This window comes from Gallus gallus, chromosome 1 (assembly GCF_016699485.2).
Source record: "Gallus gallus isolate bGalGal1 chromosome 1, bGalGal1.mat.broiler.GRCg7b, whole genome shotgun sequence".
Taxonomy (NCBI): Eukaryota; Metazoa; Chordata; class Aves; order Galliformes; family Phasianidae; genus Gallus; species Gallus gallus.
This window is the reverse complement of record NC_052532.1, coordinates 67989475-68009568: the sequence shown is the minus strand read 5'-3', so window position 1 is coordinate 68009568 and position 20094 is coordinate 67989475. Positions and strand designations below refer to the sequence as shown.

Genomic DNA, 20094 nt, shown 5'->3' with positions numbered 1-20094 from the left:
CTTTCATATTTGGCCCTCTGAATGAACAACTTTGGTTGTTAAACCATTGAAAACTTATTTCAAAAGGCTTGAATGTATCACAAGTAAAATTATCTTCAATTGAATGGCTTGGAGCAGCTCTGAGAAATTTATTTACATAGCTGTTGTACTGTGCCACAGTTTGAAGAGCATTCAGGCTTCCTCTTTAATCTAAACTCTTTTTACTTAAATAACTCACAAGTAACTTTAGTTTTCATTATTTCTGAGTTTCATTCAAGAGATTATTATGGCAAACCAGCAATTATTTAAATTCTTGAATTAACACATATATTAGCTCTTACAGAGTGAGCTGTATGAAATGGCAAGCGAGCCTTGTTCCTGCATATATGTCATCGTGTGAGCGTGTGCATATGGATAGTGACCATGCAGAGCTCATTCCTGTGCCCACGCGAAAACCTCACAGAGGTGACATATGTGAGAGATGCTTGCTTTCAGGACCACTTCTCATGTCAGGAAAAATGTGTTTGCCTCCAGTGGAAAGGCTTTTGTAAAACTAGGTGCTAGGAATTTATAACAGGCTGAATAAAGTGGGTAGAGCAGCAATGAGTACTCTGTGTTCCGTTTTTCACAATCTTGGTCATATACAGTTAATTTACATGATTCACGAGACTCCTCTTGTTACCAAATCACACTTCTTTGTCAGGCCTTTTTCCCCCCTGCAGGGTATTTTTAATTTTCACTGGATGCTTGATATTCATGGCACCAACACCAATGCATTGTTTCAAACAATGGCATAAAGAGTTAATGCCTACGATGGGGAAAAAAGGCAAAAAGAGTGCCCACAGCTAGCTAACTATCAAGAAATCATCTAGTACTTGGCGTTTGCTATAGGCAAAGTAAAACAAAGCACTAGCAGCAATAAATCAATTCTTGCGTGCGGGTGTTGTCAACATGGGCTGTTCTGGCTCTCTCTGATCAGTTCTTAGGCCAATAATGCTCTTTTATACTTCCAAATGTTTTGAAATGCCTCTGTGCTCAAGGAAGATCTAAGCTGTCTCAGATACAACCATTCACAAGGTAATGGGGTGTCTCCAGTTTGTGTGAGAAACTTCATCAGGTGCCTTGAAAGCTAAGCATTCCTCAAGTATGCTGTAATTATACGTTGCTTGTGATTAGGGTGTAAAAAGTACTCCAGCTACTGCTGGGCTCTAAGATCAGAGCTGGATTTTAAACACTGAAATGTCTGCAATGGGCTGATCTTTGTTCTTTTTGTTTTCTTTACATTAGAAAAATGAGAAACAAAATCAAGGCTTTGGATCCAAAGATACTGGGTTTTGGCCTAATTCCACCTATAGCTATTGTACTGAAACAGTTCAAGGCATTCCTCTCTTCCCACCGCTCCCCTGCAGCTGGAAAGCACTATGTGCTGCTTTCATGAAAAGAAACATCAATGCCCCTGGCTGTATATGCTTCCCCTTGGTTCAGTTTGCTCTCGCTGAACTGGCCTATACATCTCTAACTTCATACAAGAGGGAGGTTGTAAAGGAGCAAGATTAAAGCCCTTCCACTCAGGCAGTGTTCAAATCTGTGAAATGTTTGGTCAGTGTCAGGAGATTCCCTGTTCATGTAAGATGAACAGGAAATTCAGACAGCTTCATGTCTTAAGAAGATGTCAGCCTATCTAAATGATGATTTATTTCTTTATTTCAGTTAAAAGTAATTTCAATGTAGTGCATTTTCACATCTAAAGCAGGTATTCGAATGCTGCAACAGGGTACTTCTATTGACTTTTCTATGGATAAACTGCTGCTCCTCTGTGCCTCAGCACCGGCATGAACAGCAAAATAAGGGTGCAGAGATCATGATAAACTTCCTTTTATTAGGAAAAAAAAAAAGTATTTAAAGACAGATTTAATTTAAGAGTACTGCTTCAAAAGTCACTAAAAATAGATTATTCTCTGAGAGTAAGTAATAGGCTTCAAAGGAAAGTTGAATAAGGAAGATTTCTTCATTTCCATGACAGGGAGCAAAGTTTGCACTGGGGCAGTATGTCAGCATCAGCCAGTGATTTCTGCAGCTGGGTCCTGTTGAATGGAGAAGCCTGTATGCACAGCTTGGGACAAAAGATTACTGGAGATAACCATCAGAAAGTGTATACCATTTCACAGAATGGCTTGGTTTGGAAAGGACTTTGAAGATAACACAGTTCACCCCGCCCTGCTGTGGATGGGATTGCCACCCACTAGATCAGACACCCCAGGGCTCCATTCACTCTGGCCTTGGTTTTCTCCAGGGATGGGACATCCACAGCTTCTCTGGGCAGCTTATGCCAGTACCTCACTACCCTATGTGTAAAGAATTACTTAATTTCTAATCTGAATCTCTCCTCTTACTCTAAAACCATTCTCCCTAGTCTTGCTGCTGTGTAAAATGTTGGTCTTCCTCTTGATTGTAAGCTCCTTTTAAGTACTAGAAGGCTGAAATGAGGTGTCCCTAGAGCTTTCTCTTCTTCAGGATGAACAGGCCAAACTCCCTCAACCTTCCCTCATAGGGGAGGTACTCTGGCATCTTTGTGGCCTCCTCTAGACCCATTCCAATAGTTTCATGTCTTTATTGTGCTGGGGATGCCAGGCCTGGATACAGTACTGCAGGTGGGGCCTCAAGATGGACCCTTGGCCGATGCCAGTCATAGCATCACAGAATTGCTCAGGTTAGAAAAAACCTTAAAAATTGTCAAGTCCAACCACTACCTAATCCACCTGGACATAGATCTATTGACCACAGTCTTCTGGCTGTGATCATCCAGCTTATTCTTTATCTATATCTCTCTGATTTAGTGATAAGGATGTGGTGTAGGATTATGTCAAAGGCCTTGAAAAATTCCATTCATCCAACTGGTCTAATTTAATGACTAAAGGGTCTCACTTTTGCTCTGCGATTAACTGCAAGGTTAAAAACAGAAGTAAAAGTGTTTATATTGATAAACCAATTTGGTTTATTTCTGCTCCAGACAAATTTAGCAACGTTCCATTTACAATCTTTGACTACACTTTATTTTTTTCTATGTATACTTTGTTATGACAAAATCTCTTTCATCTTAATAGAATGTTTCCAGATACTATCTTCATAAAACTAACACTCAGAGAGGCACGAACATTACTTTAAATAAAAGTAGGCTTAATGCTTGTTGAAAATGCTGGAGAAGCATTTGTCAAGCTGAAGTTTCCTGCCTGTAAGGAGAAGATTAGCAAGGGCTCCTTTGCACATCAGTTTCAGACCTAGTTGAGGAAAGCAGGGAAGTACTTGCTTATTTTCAGTATACAAATCTAGTAACTTCAGTAAGATTGTTGGACTGTTTTAATGATACGGGTTTAAAATGAAGTGTTTGCTCAAATACTTGACTGCCTTTTGAATCTGACTGTTTTTTTTTTCCCACAAAGGGAAAAAACTTCTGTTTTTGTACAGCTTGTTTCTAGCTAGTAGCCATCACTGCTCAGAACTGGATCAAGATTTATCACTAGAGAGCTAGGAGGTGGTAACAGCTTTTGGTGCTTAAGTGCATTCCAGCTGAGTACGGATGAATGGAAGGAGGGGTGCAGCAGAAAGCAGCCTGGCCCTGGCATACAAGGGAGAAAAGAGGCAGAGAAGATGAGGAGTTAGAGGGCTCCTGTCAGTCTGAGCTTTGCCATGGAAAGTACATTCTAAAAATTTCCTAAAAGTGTTTGCTTGTAATGCTCGAACTCAGTTTTCCCACACACATGTGCAGCTCTTGGGGGCCAGGTATAGTGGGGCCCAGGTATACTGTCCCCAAGCCCTGCTGACAACCTGTGTGTATTGGCTACCAGTGGACATTTACATGAGTGGTGTGATTCTGGCCTCTTCTGTGTCACCCCATCTGGACAGCAGCCCTCATAGAATGGCCTGGGTTGAAAAGGACTGCAATGATCATGTAGTTTCCACCCCCCTGCTATGTGCAGGGTCACCAACCACTAGATCAGGTTGCCCAGAGCCACATCCAGCCTGGCCTTGAATGCCTCCAGGGATGGGGCATCCACAACCTCCTTGGGCAACCTGTTCCAGTGCGTCACCACCCTCTGTGTGGAAAAACTTCCTCCTCGTATCTAACCTAAACCTCCCTTGTCTCAGTTTAAAACCATTCCCCTTTGTCCTATCACTATTTCCACAGCAGTCGTTCCCCCTCCTGTTTATTCTCTCCTTTCAAGTATTGGAAGGCCACAATGAGGTCTCCCTCAAGCCTTCTTGTGTCACTATTGTGGCTCCCATTTCCTTCCTATGTCACCTCTGCTGATGTCAGTTGGCTGGCACCTACTGCTCAGGTTGTTGTCTCCAAAGCCTGAGTCTATCACCCTTTCACACTGCTCTACTGTCATTCTCACGCTCAAGGGTTTTTTTTGGTCCCTTCCATCCTGGGTGACTCTAGCCAGCTGCTTGGCTTGTGCAGGGCAGGAAGTTCTGTTTCTTTCATAGAAACATTTCAATCATTGTAGTTATTCCAGGAGGCTGAGGGAACCTGGGAAGCCATAAGACCTAGGGCCTATGTGCTCACATGTATTTCCATAGGCAGAATGTAGGCTCAGGTCTTAGATGGCATTGATGGTGGCTGTGTGGCTGTACAAAGAGGAGACAAATCCAGAATATTCAGCATAGGAGAGCAAGAGGGCTAAGTCTAGAATGGCATGACAGGCTTTTCTGGGCAGGCTAGATGGTAAAACTTTTTTTTTTTCCTAACATTAATATCAAGACTCAGCATTTCTGATGCCAAGAACATTTGTTCAGAGTAGAAGTGAGATAAGGCTGGAATCTGTGAGTGCGGGACACGCATTGCAAGTGCTGTGCTCTCAGCTTATTCCTCATTTGCAGCAACCTGCTTGTTCCTGCAACCAGATTTATACTCCTAGTGCTCAAGAATAGTATTTGGCCAGGCTGTTTGACCGGGGTGAATTGTTGTTTCTTCATAATTCCCAGCTATCTGTTGGAAAAACACGATGGCTAACCGGTGCTGCGGGTGTGCATGCCTGCAATTAGAGCTGTAGGGAAAATATGGGTGAAAGAAGTCGCGTTCCTGAAGTTTGAGCTACAGAAGCAAGCACGCCGCCAAGCCCCAGCAGCAACGAGCCGGGCCCTGCTCGGCGCCTGGGCAGCCTTGCACCTCGGCCCCAGGCCCCGCGCTGCCCCGGGCCAGGCGGGCGGCCATGTGGCGAGGCCGGGGCGGGCCGCCGCGAGGGGCGGGAGGCGGGCGGGAGGCGGCGCGGGGCGCGAGGCGGGCGGCGGGGGGCAGCGGCGCCGCGCTCCTGTCAGCGCCGCAGGAGCCGCGGCCGGGCCCGCGCTCGCCGCCGTTCCGCCGCTCTCTCCGGCCTCCCCCCGTGTCGTCCGGCTTCGAGGAGGGCGGGGGTGGTGACGGAGCGCGAGATGAACGGAGAATGAGGCAAAATGTCTGAGAAAATGTCCAGCTTTCTGTACATCGGGGACATCGTGTCCCTCTACGCCGAGGGCTCCGTCAACGGCTTCATCAGTACCCTGGGGTGAGTGCGGGGCGGGCGGCGGTACAGGAAGCGGCCGGCGGAGCGCGCTGCCAGCCCGGCGCGACGCTTGGCGGAGCGGGGAAAGTAGGAAGTGAGGAGGAGGAGAGGGGCAGCGGGGAGCGCCAGCGGCCCGGCCCGGCCCGGCTCGGCTCGGCTCGGCTCTGTCCGGCGCAGCCTACCCGGAGCGCCCCGGCCCGAGTGCCGCGTGTGCGCCGTGTTCGCGGCCGCGGCTGCAGAGCTTCTTAATTTATTTATTTATTTATTTATTTATTTCCTTACTTATTTCTAACTGTTATTATTTTGAATTCTGGTATGCGTGTGATTCTCTGCAAAGGTGCGAAAGGGCAAAAACTTGGGAGCGCTTTCGCTGCTCGCTCGTCGATCGGCGTGCCCCTCCTCGTTCGTGTTCCGGTGGGGTCTTCCCCGCGGTGGGCAATAAGCGGCAGATGCTCCGTTCCGTGGGGATGCTTCTTCCGCGAGCTGTGTTTCCTCCGTGCAGGATGGAAAGATGCAGTGCAACCCTGGCTGTCCCTCTCCTGCTTGCTTGGGGTTCTGTGTGTGCTTCTGATTGCCCCTTGGGATCCCACACGCCCATGGGGACATGCCTCCGGGAGCACGCCTGTCTTGTTCTTTACCCATGTCACAGCGTGGCTGCAGCAGCAGCCCTGAGGGGTCCCCTGATGTAGGGTCCCAGTGCCTGGGTGCTGTGGCCAAGGTGAGTGTGTCCCTGAGTGTACCCGAACTGCGTGCTGGTGGGGCGAATCGTAGCCATTCAGTCCATGAGGCAGCTCAAGCCCAGGTTAAACAGCAGTTATTGCTTCTCAGACGTCAGCTGTGCCTTCAGAACTACAGTTAAGCAAATGCACTCCATGCTGAAGTCAACCCTTAGTTTGTGAGGCGTGCCCGGTTCCTGTCACTGAGCTGCTGGTGCCCTTGAGGCCCGACAGTGGGGCTACGAGTGAGGGCAGTGTTATGATAGCAGCAGTGACTGTGGGGGTACCTACAGTGGTACCCGTACTGGAATGAAGCTGGCGCTCGTAGTCCTCTATATTTTTTCTATGTTATGATTACTTCCTATCTTTGCGTGCGATCATTTCATCTGTTAACAAATATTTTTCCATGGTTTGTTCCTCTATTTGTTAATTTCATGCCTTTTCTATCTGTGACTGACTGTATCGTGTCTCACATCTCCTTTTATGTTGCTGACTCTTGTAATTTTAAATCCTGTCTGAAAATGTTTGCTTTCTGCAGCTGCTAACCACTGGCTATTGTTTCTTATTCTTGCAGCCCCTGCTTCTGTGTCAGCACGGTTTGTTGTTGAGTTGCTGGGCTCTGTCTCACTGCTGCATTCAGTTACCTGGTGGCCACTGAGCCTCTTGTCCCCAGGAGCTGGGGCAGAGCATTCATTCCAGCTTTATGGACAGGAAGCCAAGGCTGTGGTGCGCCTGTGGTACAGGGGAGCTCTTCTGCAGAAGTTACTGAGCCTAAGCTAACACCCTCACTAATACCTCTCCAGGCTTTCCTGTAGTAAAAGCAAGCTAACCCAGATGGAGGACACCTCCAGGATGGGGCAGTACATCTGCGTGTGTCTCTCCTTCAGGGCTTTAAGAACACAAGGCAGCTCTGGCAGCTCCTCAGCATCCTTTGCTCCCCAGCATCCAAAGACAGCTGTGGAGTGGAGCTGAGGAGCTTGAAGGCTCCAAAGGAAAGGTGAAGCTGCCAGTGGAATACTCCCACGCCCTCTAAGTGGGAGTGCTGACCCTCTGCTGGTGGTACAGGAATTGGGCAGACATGAAAGGTCGTGCTGCCAGGTACTGTTACCTGTGCCAGCCAGCGCAGTCCCTGCCTTTGGGCTGGCTGCAGCCAGGCAAGAGGCAAACACCAGTAAGTCCAGGGAAGAAAGCACCAGTAAGTCCAAGAGAGAGCTTTGCCCAGCTGCACATTTGCCTGCTGCAGGTCCTCTGCTCTGCCAGTGCCTGTGTGGAGGTGTCCCCGTCTTGCCAAGGTCAGGGAGAGGAGGGCAGACCAGCTTGTGGCTCGCACTCTGCAGTCCATCAATCTCCTGTAGCTACAAGAACTTTAAATCCAGCTTGAATCTAGTGGCTCTGTAGCAGGGAGAGTGCTGTTTATTTTAAGCTGTCAAAGGCTAATTGTTTCTTAAACAAAGCATGAGTGAGGCTACACTATAAATAAGGTAAAAAGCTGCACACAGCACCTCTCCAGGCTGGGGAAACCCATATATAAGTGGCCTTATTCAAACAGATTAGTGCGGAGGTGAAGATCCAGGCAAAGGCTGGGTTTTGTGCATAGTGGAGTATTTTTTGCTTGTTTGCTGATGCAGAAATGTTCATGTGCTGTTTTCTTCATGAAACTTAAATCCAAGGTAAAGATGAAGCTGAGCTGTGCAGATTGAGCTTAGGCTCTGCTTAATACCTGTTGGAGACTGAGCATGGGAACCTTCCTGCTGAGCAAGAGGAGGATTGGTGGTCATCCCTTGTTTGGCAGCTGGGGACCAGGGCTCCTTGCCCTGTGTCCAGGTGAGCGTGCCCGGGGGTGCTGTGAAGGCAGCAGTGCCCATTCACACCTCTGGCTGCAAAAAGGTTTTGGGAGTTGCTGGGGCAGTGAGGTTCTGCAAGTGGGACCCAAAAGGCTGGCCGCTTTTCTGGGCTGAGAGAAACCTGCCTTCCCATCCCTGGCACAGGGCTTTTGTTCTGTTTACTATAAACAGCTGTTGGGTGAAACACAGAGCAAGAGCTCTGCTGTCAGATGTGATCCCGTAGTCAGAAGAGGAAACTGAGTGTCTCTTCCGCATGTCGAGTCAGCGCTGGCTGGGGGCAGGGGCAGAGAAGTGAGGCAGCCTGCTCCTAACTCTTCCTCTTTTTCCCATCTGTAGAATAGGGTTGTGGTGAGGTTTTGAAGAAGAGGCATGAATGCCCGTCTTCAGAAGGATGTTGCAGGCTGTGGATTCAAGTGGGACAGGAGCACCTCTGGGACATCTTGGAGAGGGCTTTAAAACTCAGCACACTCTGTTGGTTGCTGCAGGCTTCAGATGCCTGAGGTACAGAGGTCCAAGCAATTGCCTGCACTTTTTTCTTTCTGTTGGAGTTTGGGTTTATTCTGGATCTGGGTGCTGCTCTGAGGTGCTAGTGATGTGTAATCTGCCTTTTCCGATCCCAGAGGTTTGAGTTGTTTCTTTTTCTCTGCTTCCTTTTTTTTTTTAAAAAAAAAAAAGGAGAATGCTTCTGTGTATACAAACTGTTCATCCTGCAAATTGCTACCGAGAAGTGTTTGGGAAAAGGAATTTGCACCCATGGGTAATTTTTTCTGCCAGTTCAAGATCGGTTTTGTACTGGATTACTGAATAGAGCTAAGAGCGTTTTTTTCCCCCTCGTTTTTAAACTCTAAGAGCATCTCAGCTCCTGCACAGCGTGAGGCTTTATGTCCTAGAGGCAGTATGTGGCAGAGCCAGGTGATGGATCTGGGTATCGCAAGTTGTCCTACAGTGGTGTCTGAGCCTTGGGACCACCGGTGCTTTGGCAGTAAGTGTGGGCACTGATGTGTGCTGGGAATTGGAGCTACCACTAATCACCTTTCTGTACAATGAGAGGAAAATATGTTCTCAGCTGGGGAGGCGGAAAAGCAGTGAATATCCACAAGAGCCCACATCAGCTGCTGGGAAGTTTGACAATGGGGCTGCCGGTCACTGTGGGTAGCCGCGTTCCTGGCTCACCTCTGCACAGCCGCTGCAGTGCGGGGCCACAGAGACCTCACAGAGTGTGGTTAATAGGGGACACGGTGGGGGCTACCTGCTGGGTGGTGCGAGCATTTCTAATGAGAAGCAAAAAGAATCTGTGAGTTCATAGAACCATAAAATATCCCAAGCTGGAAGGGACCTGCAAGGATCGTCTAATCCAAATCCCAGCTCGTTTTCTCGAGTTTAGTGCTGATTTGTCTCAGGCAGCCTCTCTCACTTGACAGAAGTTTTTTTTTTTCCCATCCTTCTCTTATACTGCCTGAAATTGTAAGCGATGGTTGAAGAGCACTGTATGTGTCCTTTAATTAATGGCACATTTTTCTTTCTTTTGCCAGCTGACAAAATGTAATTAGTCAGGAGAGAATAAAAAGCCTGAAGAAAGTGAAAGTGGCACAACTGGTATCACCGTAATTTAATTCTGGTACTTACAGAACATAGTAATATGTGGAACAGGGAGGGAAGATGAATTTCCTCTTTCCTGTGGGCAGAAGAACTGCTGCGTTTTGTTACAGGGGTGCCTTATCCTCCTGATGAAACTTGTCAGTTTGATTCTGTCTTAATATCTTTTCTGCTTTGCAGGCTTAGCGTTTTCAGAAATACCTTCTCTTTGTCATCATCCTAGTGCAAAAACACCAGACTGAGTTCTGCAGCTACTTTCCATGTCTGCTGATGTAACCTAGAGTGCAGATTGGCTCGTTAAGGGCCACTTTGCAGCTACACTGTGTATTTCTTTTCTGTGATAGCTATATTATATGCATTCTTAAATATCTTAATTGACTTTATAGTAAAGACCACATAAGCAGAAGTGTATAAATATAAATCTGTGTCTCGCCTGCCTTGCATTTCAATGCATCTATCACAGGTTATCTCCTCTGCAATTATCCCTTTGCATTAAGAGCTGGGCGCTGCTCCAACTTTGCTGCTTGTAATGAACTTATTTTGATGCTCATCCCAAACAACAGTGCCGCCTTTAAATAAACAATGGCACGGGGCTTCCCACAAAGCACTCTTGTGGGAATGCAACCAGTAAGGAGCCCGGGGGAGCTGGCTTCTTCCAGGCATTCTGCCTGCACACAGAGCATAGCTTGAGTGTGAAGGAGTGCAGGAGTAGCCTTAATTACAGCCTTATGATTAATAAGGCTATATGCTGAAACGTAATATCCTTGGTTCAAAGAGTTCATTATCAAAGGACAAACAGAAGTGGAGAGTGAAATGGGTGTAGGGAAAGAGCCAATTGATTTAAAGTAAAAGTGGGTTTACCCCTTAGCTGTGTGTGCTGATAGAAATAAAAAGAGACTTAGTTTTAAGTGGAGACGACTGGTGTGGCTGTTACAGCTTCTGCAGCTCTCGACAGGGCTGTGTGGGAAGCAGTCAGTAAAGAGGGAAGATTGTTTAACAACTTGTATGACCTTAAACCGTACCGAGCTGCCTTCTGCATAATGAAAGGCTTAGCTCAGCAGTCCCTTATGTGGTCCCCGGATGCACAACGAATCAGGGGCACCTATATTTTGAAAGTGCCCCAGAAGGAAGGGTGAGCTCCATCTGCAATTGCTCCGGTGATAGGCACTCACCCCTGCGGGCAGCTGGCATTGCAGTGGGCCTCACGCTCTGCAGTGCCAATGGCATGGGTGCTGCTGAGCTATGTGGTGAGCCATGGTCCCACAGCTGCTGCGTCTGCCCCTGGTGCACGTGGGGGTCTGGTGTCTGCTTGCGCTGAGGGGTCTGTTCCTCCTTGTACCAAGAGAGGAGCAGCGGAGTTCAGGTGTGACTGTGATGCACTCGATTAAGGATCTCCATAGAAAAAATGAGGAAAGGAAATTGATCGCTCAGGATTTTGCTTTGTTTCCTCGTTGGTGTTTTATTTTGCCACTTATTTGAAGATGAATATTTTAACGTGTTGCAGAGTCCTTACAACTGATTCTTTCAAACCTTCACTTATGTTATTTTAAATCTGATTCCTTCTAAGTACTGAACAGCCAGTTCCACAGGTACATTCATGTGCAGACTTTGCCCATCGTACGCCCTGGATCCCACTGTTTGTGGTGGTGCTGTGCTTTGACTTCTTCTACTGAGGGAGACGTGTGTGGGGATAAACTTTTGTGTGTGGAAAGTTTCAGATGAAACAGCAGGAACATTTCTGAGAACAGGATAAGTAAAAATCTATTGTTTATCCCTGACTTTTGGTAAAGAAAGATCCTACGGAACTGTGTGGAGAGCTGTCTGGAGTGGCAGCGCAGCCGTGAGGCCTGCTCCTTCTCCTGCATGGTGGTCTCCTCTTCCTCTGCTCCTCTTAATGTTGGCCTGGCTTTTGGAGGCACTGAGATGGGGAATGATCTTACCGGGACCGCTGTGACACTGTGGGCTGTGCTGGCAGCCGCCCCTGGCCATTATCCCATCGTAATGGCTTTAAAGTTAGCAGTGCCTGCACTGCTGGTTCTGTGCAGCTTTGCTCTTTGGCTTAGGGTGAGGTGGTAGAGAAGTCAGAAGGGCAAGATCCAGGCACCTCATGTGCACGGGCAGTTGGGTGTGTGTGGTGGGGCAGTGACTGGCGAGTGTGGTCCAACAGGGGGAACCTATTGGAAAGAAAGTGGAAGTGGACAGAAACACGGGAAGGACAGTTGCTGAGGGATCTGCAATCCCCTGCTGTTGGAAAATAGCTTTGAAAGCTACTGGCAAATTGTCTTATTTATTTTCAGATTATTCCAAGTGGAAGCAAGCAGCCTGATGCTGCTACTGTTTGGTTTGCTGTTTCAAATGGGTGGAGGTCTGTGCTGAGGCTGGTCTGGTCTCAGTCAACTGAATATTTGATTTTATTTTTTTAGAGCTCTTGGTATTGCTTGGGAAAATGCATAACAGTACTGCCTACCCTAGGAGACGGACTGAGTTGCAAAATCAATCCCTCCGAATAAGGAATAGTAGGCATAGTTTTAAGATTACCTATGCTGCCTTACACAATTCTCTTTAAAAGCACAAATTCCTTACTGACACAGTCCCATTCCAAATTTGCAGTGTATGGAAGTCGTTACCAAAGCATCGTACATCACGTGCACTTAGCAACTAAGGCTTAATGAATTCCTGTAATGTTATAGATAACAAGTTTAAGACAGTTCGTTTGAAATGCCCCTTTAGCTTGATTGCTACCACGTGACAAAAGGCATGGGGGTGAAATTCGTTTGAAATTACCTGGCAGAAGAAAGCTAGAAAAGCGTAGTGAGGTGTGGCTGTTGTCGTTTGACACTGCAAATTGAACTTACTGCAGGAGCCAATGTTAAAACAGTAACCAAGCTTTTCTTCTTTGACCTCTGGCAGATAAAAATCGATGTCATTTAAAAGAAAAACAAACCCTGAAACTGGAGCTTTTCAGATGAATCACAAAATACAGAAGCTTGTTATGATCCAACGCTTGGACTCGTTATCTTGATTTTCTTTTAGAGGCTTGTTTGAATTTCAAACAGTTGTGTTTTTTTTTTTTTCCGGCACCTGACATATGTAAGTTAATGAGTGTTGCAGAGGCAGCTGAAAGCATGCAGTTGCAGCATAAGAAAACAGCTGCTGAAACTCGCAGTAAGCCCCAGACTTCTACACCAAAGTGCCCACAGTTAACAGACAGAAACTCAGCTCATGGGCTTTTCTTCTCTTTACTTGTGCTAGCATTCCTCCCCGCCTCTTCGCCTTGCTTGAGGTGCAAGCTGGAGCCCAGCAGGCATAAACCACCAGGGAACCCTGCAGGACGTCTTGGTTTTCTATGGGGAGTTTCACCTGGCTCCAGAGCACATCTGCAGCCTGATGCCTGTGAAATTTTGGGTAGTTCTTCAGTCTTGAGCTATGCAATTTGGAAAGTTTAACTTGTCAGCTTTAGGGGGCAGCTGTATTGAACGTGACGGGTATAGTTTTATCCTAATGCAATATCTGGGATTATTCGTGAAGTCCCAACTCTCAGGGCTCTGTGAATTTTGAGTGTTCTAAACTTGTATTTAAGCAGAAGTGAATTGTTCTCCCTCCTGGGCGTGGAGGGAAGCTTGAAAACAGGAATGGTCACACACACACACACACACACACACACACACACACACACACACACTCACGATGTGTAAGAATTGCCCTGAATTTAGTAGTAATTTCCTTCTTCTGTCTTTGTATGAGGGCACATGCTTTGCAGGTGGGGGTCTCACTACGCTGCAGTGGAGCAGCACTTTCGGCATGACCTTGTTGATCTCATTAAGAGTTGACTGGACTTGGAGATCTGTCAGGCTCTGCAGTTGTTCCAGATAACTGAATCAGTGTGCTTTGCTAAAATATTCTCAGTCACCTTTTATGCCTGGTTAATATTTTCTTAGTGTTCAGAAACAATAAAAAAAGCTGTAAACAAAACTAATAGATCGAGTTAAGACTATCAGTTTTGAAAACACCAGGAGCAGATCTTTCTAGTTATGACTGGTGAAAAATGTAAGAATACATCACTAAGCAAGCTCCATTTTTTTCTGATCAAAGAATAAAAGCAGTAAGGCTACTTGGTAAGTTAGTTTTATTTCCTTCATTTCAAAAAAAATCAAACAACTGTGCCGAGTGAAAAAGATTAACTGCCTGTTAATAGTATTAATTTTGACATTTTGGGCAATTTCTGCCTTTGATTATCATTTTCTTGCAAGGTAGCTTTTAGTTTTCGGCTTCAGCTGAGTGCAGTGTCGTTGCCGTCTGTCACTCATGTTGGTGTCAGTCCATAGACTTCACTCATGTCCCAAGTTGGAAAAACAGGGTGCGGCGAACTTGGCTCTGCAGACAGCTGGAAGTTTGAAGTTAAGTGAAGAATTCTGTGAAATTTCAGTGCTTTACAACTGGTATACAGAAGAAATCAGGTTTGCTGATGTAAAAATCAGGTTGGACGATGCCTGTAGTGCTTCTCAGACTGAAGACAGAACTTAGTAAATTAAACTTTGACGTTAAACAGGCATTGTAAGTACTGAGCTGCTGTCATAAATATTTTGGATTTTCTTGTTAATGTCACAGCAGAAAGGTTGAACACTGCAGTGAATACTGAAAGTTTAAATTTCTAATGAAATTTTCAACTATCTTTGAATATAGGATTACATGTCATTGCTGTCCTAGCATGCTGTTTATGAAGTCTATTAGAATACAGAGAAAAAAATAGCCTTTAAATGATAAAAGAGCAAAACATACAGAATTTAGTGGATATATTGATTTTTATTTTTAAGTGAGCAGGTAATAATTTATTTCCATAGGTGTAGTTGACAGTTAGTTATGATAATATATATACTTTTGCTAAGAAAAAGTAACCAACAAAATAGCATCCAAGATCCATGACAGTAGGCCCTACACCTGGACATCTGTAGGCTTAAAAAAGGCAAATGCGTTATGGAGCAATTAATAACAGGATACCGATTGAACAATATCCAAGTTGAGGTTTCTGCTTCCCCGGTGACCTCTCTGGGATTACTTAAGGATAAATGAGAATTTGGCCATTAAGTCATTCAAAAGCACTGATATGCAACCTGGGCAACTGCAGGATTCAGGCTAGCGGTGAGCCTGGTTGATGGTAGCGATGGCATTGCTTGCGAAAAAACCAACAAGGTCAGGACCTGGCAGGCATCAAGTCCTGTCTGTATCAACTTTAGTAGCTGAACAGGTTTTTTTGCCGGTGAATGTAAAGACCAATTACTGCATGATTTATTTATTTTTCCCTATCTAGTAGTACGCAAGGCATAGTAGAATTGCTGCACATGAAGTTCTGTTACAACACTCCACTGGAAGCAATGTTGCACGTTGAGGTGGTGAAGACAGACTCCTGGCCTTGAGACCATTTCACCTGTCTGTTTCCTTTCTGTGGCAGATTAAACTGTTCACTGTGATTAAGCTCTGCCTACCACAGTTGTTATACTTCAGTAGGGCTGGAAGAGAGACAGTGCTGGTCTGGATTTCCCCCTGTAGATCTGCAGTGTTTTTAAAGGGAATTGTTGTAATAAGAGATGGGACACAAGCAGAGGAATGACTTACACAAGGTTGTTAACAAATTGTCATATATAACACAAGACTTCAAGTTCTGGGTTGCTGCTCTGTTTTATAAACGTTGATCTGGTAAGATGTTCAATGCTAAATTGCATATATTTTTTTAATGTTTGCTTTTCTTGTGGTAGACCTTGGAGAAAGCCAGCTGTGACAAAACTGGTTGGTTCATTACTATTTCCATGTGTCAAACTTTTAAAAGCATATATCTAAAAACTCAGAATGAGTTTTATCACATGAAAAAAAATGAATTGAAAAGAGTTTTATACTTGCTGGCATTATTGTTGTGCCTCATATGTTGAGTGCAGCCTCACTGAAACTAGTGAGAATAGTTACTGCTCTTCATTTGTCATTGTATTATGACGTAAATCCTCCTCCTTTATGGAATGACGTAGCTGAAGCAATAGAAGTTATCACCGAAAACACATATACCCAGTAACGTCTGAATAAAAGCTGAGTTGTGTGACCCAAGAAGCTGGGTCAATGCTTTTCTTAGAAAGAAATTCAACACTCACAGGGTGAACTAACTATGACCAAGTGCATAGAATTGCAAAGAACAAGAACAAAAACTCAGCCATAGGCAAAGAATGGCTGCTACATTGACCCAAGGAAAGTAAAAATGAGATAATGCAATTGAGCACTGTCCTCTCTGAAAATCAAAGTAGTCAAATAAACGTCTACAGTTTGATTTCTTCATCCAAGAAAACAAGAATTTATTTTAAGAAATCATGAATAAATGGTAGTGAATAAACGATCAAGAAAATACTTGACAGCAGCTCCGATTTTTCTTTAGAGTCCAGTAGTCATTAAGTCTTCAGAACTTACATTATCACTTGTGACTGTTCATAACTGGTATCACATGGTGGATCCGACTTCCAAAGTGGAAATTTGTGACCAGTGTTCTTATGGAGGCACGGTATAAGAAGGAGTCACAGAGAAAAGTGCACAATTTAAAGACAGCATGTAGAATTGATACGACCTCCAGTACTAGAACTGAAAGCTTCATGGGTTTAAAACAAAAATAAATCTGTCAGAATTAAAAAAAAAGAACTGGGCAAATCAGAAAGAATCAAATATCTGATTAGGCTACTTAATGAATGCTTTGAGTGGTGACTTGCAGATGAAAGTGAAACCTTTTATGCGGCTGCAGTAAATTCCACTATCTGGAAGTGAGCAGGCAATGGAGCCATTCTCAGAGAGCAAGGTGAGTCAAATGGATGGTCAAAAATGCAATTACAATTATCTTGGTCTGATTTTCCACAAAATGTAGTTGAGGAAAGCTTTGGATTGTTTTGTGTTTGAGCCTCTGCAAAGTCTTGTGGACTTCAGAAGTGATCTTGCAGATCACTTTTGGTTACTGTAGTAATCCCTTTTCCAAGTTGGAATGAGATGATGTGCCTCATCCAAATGAACTGTTTGGAGGCTAGCTGTAGATACTGCCTTAGGCAGAAGATCAAAGGATTGGTTATTTCAAGGAATGAGATTGCTGAGAAAGAAATTACCTTCCCGTAATTTGCAAAACCTTCTGAATAAGATGCAAAACTCCCTGAATCATCTGCCTGAAGAATGTGTTTGACTTCCTGGAATGGACTTCAGAGCAGCCAGAAGCTTCTCAAGGAGAATTTGGGGAAGTAATTGGCTCTTGCCGTTGTCTTAAAGAGTAGCTTCCTCTCACAGTGGCAAGATCAAATTGTCTGGTCTCATCAGGCAAGTGCGGAGTGTAGAAGTGAGACAGTACATAGGAGATGGGGGAAAATGAATGACTGGTACCATTGTTGCATGGTTACATTATTTCAGACATTGTATGGTGTCTTTGGAAATGCTGGAGCTGAGGGGCTGCAGAAGTCAAAGCTGATGTGAAAAAAAGTGTATGATTTGGTGATGTGTAAGCAGGATGTGGAAAATGGTGCAGGAAATGTGATGTTTGCATGATAGGTAAGAGAGAGCCCTGGTGCCAACAGTATCTTGTTGTGGCATCAATGGAGTGTGTTGCTGAAGAGCCTAGCTTTCTTTCTGCCGGAGAATCGAGAGTTGGCTTTAGCATGATAGTTACAGTTGGTACAGTCATGACTTATTTCAGGAAGTGGCCTGACAATTGCGAAGTCAGGCACCAAAGAAAACTAGAAATAGAAGAAACCTTTCCAAATGATTTTTGTAGAGTCAAGAGCAAACCGCCTGTAGATCAAAGGGAAATTTAAAATTCAAAGTATTTCAATAGGTCTTTGAGATTGTAGGCTTGCATGACACATGCCCAGCAGTGGATGAGAACACTGAGTTGTACTTAAGAAGTTTTATTTCAATATAAAGCAAATCTCTTTAAAATTTAAAAACGAAATTTTGGGGCAGTGAGGACTGTGAGTAGAACCAAACAATGAACTGGAAGCATTAAAGCCTGATAGGTAACATAAGCATCTCCTGGACACATTCTTACATGAAATATACAGAGGCTGAGAAGTGTCTGGAGATTAGTGAGACACACTGAGCTAGGGAGAATTCAGTCTTGATTGCACTTTGTGCCTCATTTTTGTATGTAGTGAAGATACAGTGTGTGATAATGGTCTAACTTGTAGTGACAAGCGCATGAACTAAAGCGACCAAGCTCATGTTCAGACATAAGGAAGATTTCCAATAAGCTGGAGTGAAAGAAAGCGTTTTTCAGTAGCTACTTTTCATCTCATTATCCCAGTTTAGCAGAGGACATACAAGATCTAGAGGTGTTCTATCACTTTAGTAAATAACTACGGAAAATGTCTGGACAGCTCTTCTTTCCAAGCATTTCAGTCCTCTCAGTATACTGAAACAATTAGAATCCCAGACTTGCCTGGGTGATGAAATGTCTTCAGGTATCAGCCATTGGAGTGGTCCCAGCATCTTTGCTGTGGGAATCTGGGTCGGTGTTTGATGTTACCTGCTGAGAGAGCTCTGGAATTTCTACATTCTGCCTATTTCTGCTCAAGAATGGGATGTTTTAATGTGATGATAGTTTGACGGGTCAGATCCGAGTGCTTGATTTTAAGGATTTAACAGAGGCATTTATTATTCCTATGAAAAACAAACAAACAAAAAACCAGATACAGTTTTTTCTTCCTTGTTTTTGCATCCAGAAAGAATACGGAAGTGCTTTATAAGCTGAACCACAAATATCTTCCATGAGTTTTTTGACCCTTCTCCTTATGAAATGGAATGGAATTCAACTGCCAGAGATGCATTTGGTGCTGTATGCTGGTAGCTCTTTCTCCTGTGGTGCTTTCTCCTGGTCTCTGGACTGTGCAGTCTGAGGTGATTTGCTGCGGTTCCCCATTCCCAGCACTTAATCTGCTGTGTCAGTTGTGGAAGAACAGGAAGTTCATTTTGTCCCCGTTACCAAGCTCAGGAGCCCTGAAAGAGCAGTTTGTGCTGGCAAGAGCCTGCTTCGGAGTATCTTTTGCACCACTGACACTGCTCTGACTTTCAGCCAAAGTGCTTGCAGTTTGTGTGGCTCGCAGAAGGATGTCGAAGGGGAAATTTGTGTGGTAGGGGTCCACGCAACTCAGAACAGTTGATAGCAAATGATCATCTGCTATCGCAGAAGAATCAATCTGATTATGCTTGTTTTCTGCTTCTCGGCTGGCTTGAAAAATTAAGAGAGTCTGAATCTCAGAATGCTGATGTACTTTGTTTTGCTGTTAGCATGCAGGAGGTGCTCTGATCTTGGCCCACGTCAGGGGTTTATCTCAAGGGGCTGATGACTTCTGCACTACTCAGCTGCTAGACTGAGGGTGGGACATCCTGGGTAGACAGTGCGTGTGCTGGGACTGAAGACTGCTTGGAAGAGGCTGTCAGGTTCTGTGTATCAGCGTAGATATAAGTGGCCAAAAGGCTTCTGCAGAACCTGAGCTCTCCAAGGAAAGGCAACGGGCAAAGCTTTATTGCCCCCCCGGCTGGGTAGGAGCTCTTTGTGCTATGGGGCTGCTGTTCACACCTGAAATGGGCACGAGTGACCAGATGAATTTCTGTGTTTCTGGATTTCTGGTTTATATTAGCCCTAATACCAAAGCAATCGCTTTCAAATGGTCTTGGCCAGAAGGAATTGCTAGGGGCAACTGAGAAGTCTTCCTTTAGTTCTGCCGTATTTGTGCACTGAGAGCAGGGGGAGGTGGGAGTTTGTGGCATTTGATCAGTTCCCTTTCAGATGATGAACATCAGCTGCTGTCAGCTGCTTTGCATTGCCTGAGGAGATCAGAAGCGAATCTGACTCAAATGCCTATTGAAAGTTCATGCCACAACTCTGACAAAGTCTGTGTAAAGTTAGTTGGTGGTAGCTAACTTAACTTTAATAAGTACTGTGATACCTTTTTCTGATTTCAGGACAACAGGTCAGATACAGACTTCTATATTAACACACAGCTTTGTGTACTAACAAATAGCTGTTCTCAGCTCTCACTTCTTAGATAAAAGAATTAAGCTTGGAAGATAAAAATAAACAAAAGTGCGTTCTAAGACCTCTTCAGAGTGAGGATTAGAAAAAAGAAACAGCGGAGGTTCAAGCTTGTTTCCAGCTCACAGAATTGCTAATGCAAAGCTGCAGCCCAGCACGGTGAGCTGCACGCTGCAAGGTGCAGGAGCAATTTGCACTCCTTTTAAGTTGCCAAGTAGTAAGCAACAGCATACCTTCAGAGAAATAATCCTCATCTCCACTTCCATTTCTTTAAGGATTATTCCTTTAGGTTTAACTAATATCTGTTTATATGCAGTTAAGAGCTCTGTTAACTCTGATGTCTTATTTAGGGTGTTGTACCAGTGGAGGGATTTGTGTGT

At 44.8% G+C, this 20094-nt stretch overlaps 1 protein-coding gene across 6 annotated transcripts in view; it reads left to right on the top strand.

Annotated features, from left to right (window-relative positions):
• The first annotated feature begins 5271 nt into the window (after nucleotides 1-5271).
• ITPR2 (inositol 1,4,5-trisphosphate receptor type 2) overlaps nucleotides 5272-20094 on the top strand; it is a 264932-nt gene continuing 250109 nt past the window's right edge. For 5 of the 6 annotated variants that reach the window (XM_046904326.1, XM_015291441.4, XM_015291434.4 and 2 more), the window contains exon 1: nucleotides 5272-5522. Coding sequence is in view for 4 of the 6 variants with exons in the window: in XM_015291441.4 (XP_015146927.1) it covers nucleotides 5431-5522 (92 nt within the window). In the remaining 2 variants the exon portion in view is untranslated. Of the gene's footprint in view, nucleotides 5523-13652; nucleotides 13791-20094 lie in introns of those variants that run through there. The other variant, XM_046904324.1, reaches the window with a different exon arrangement.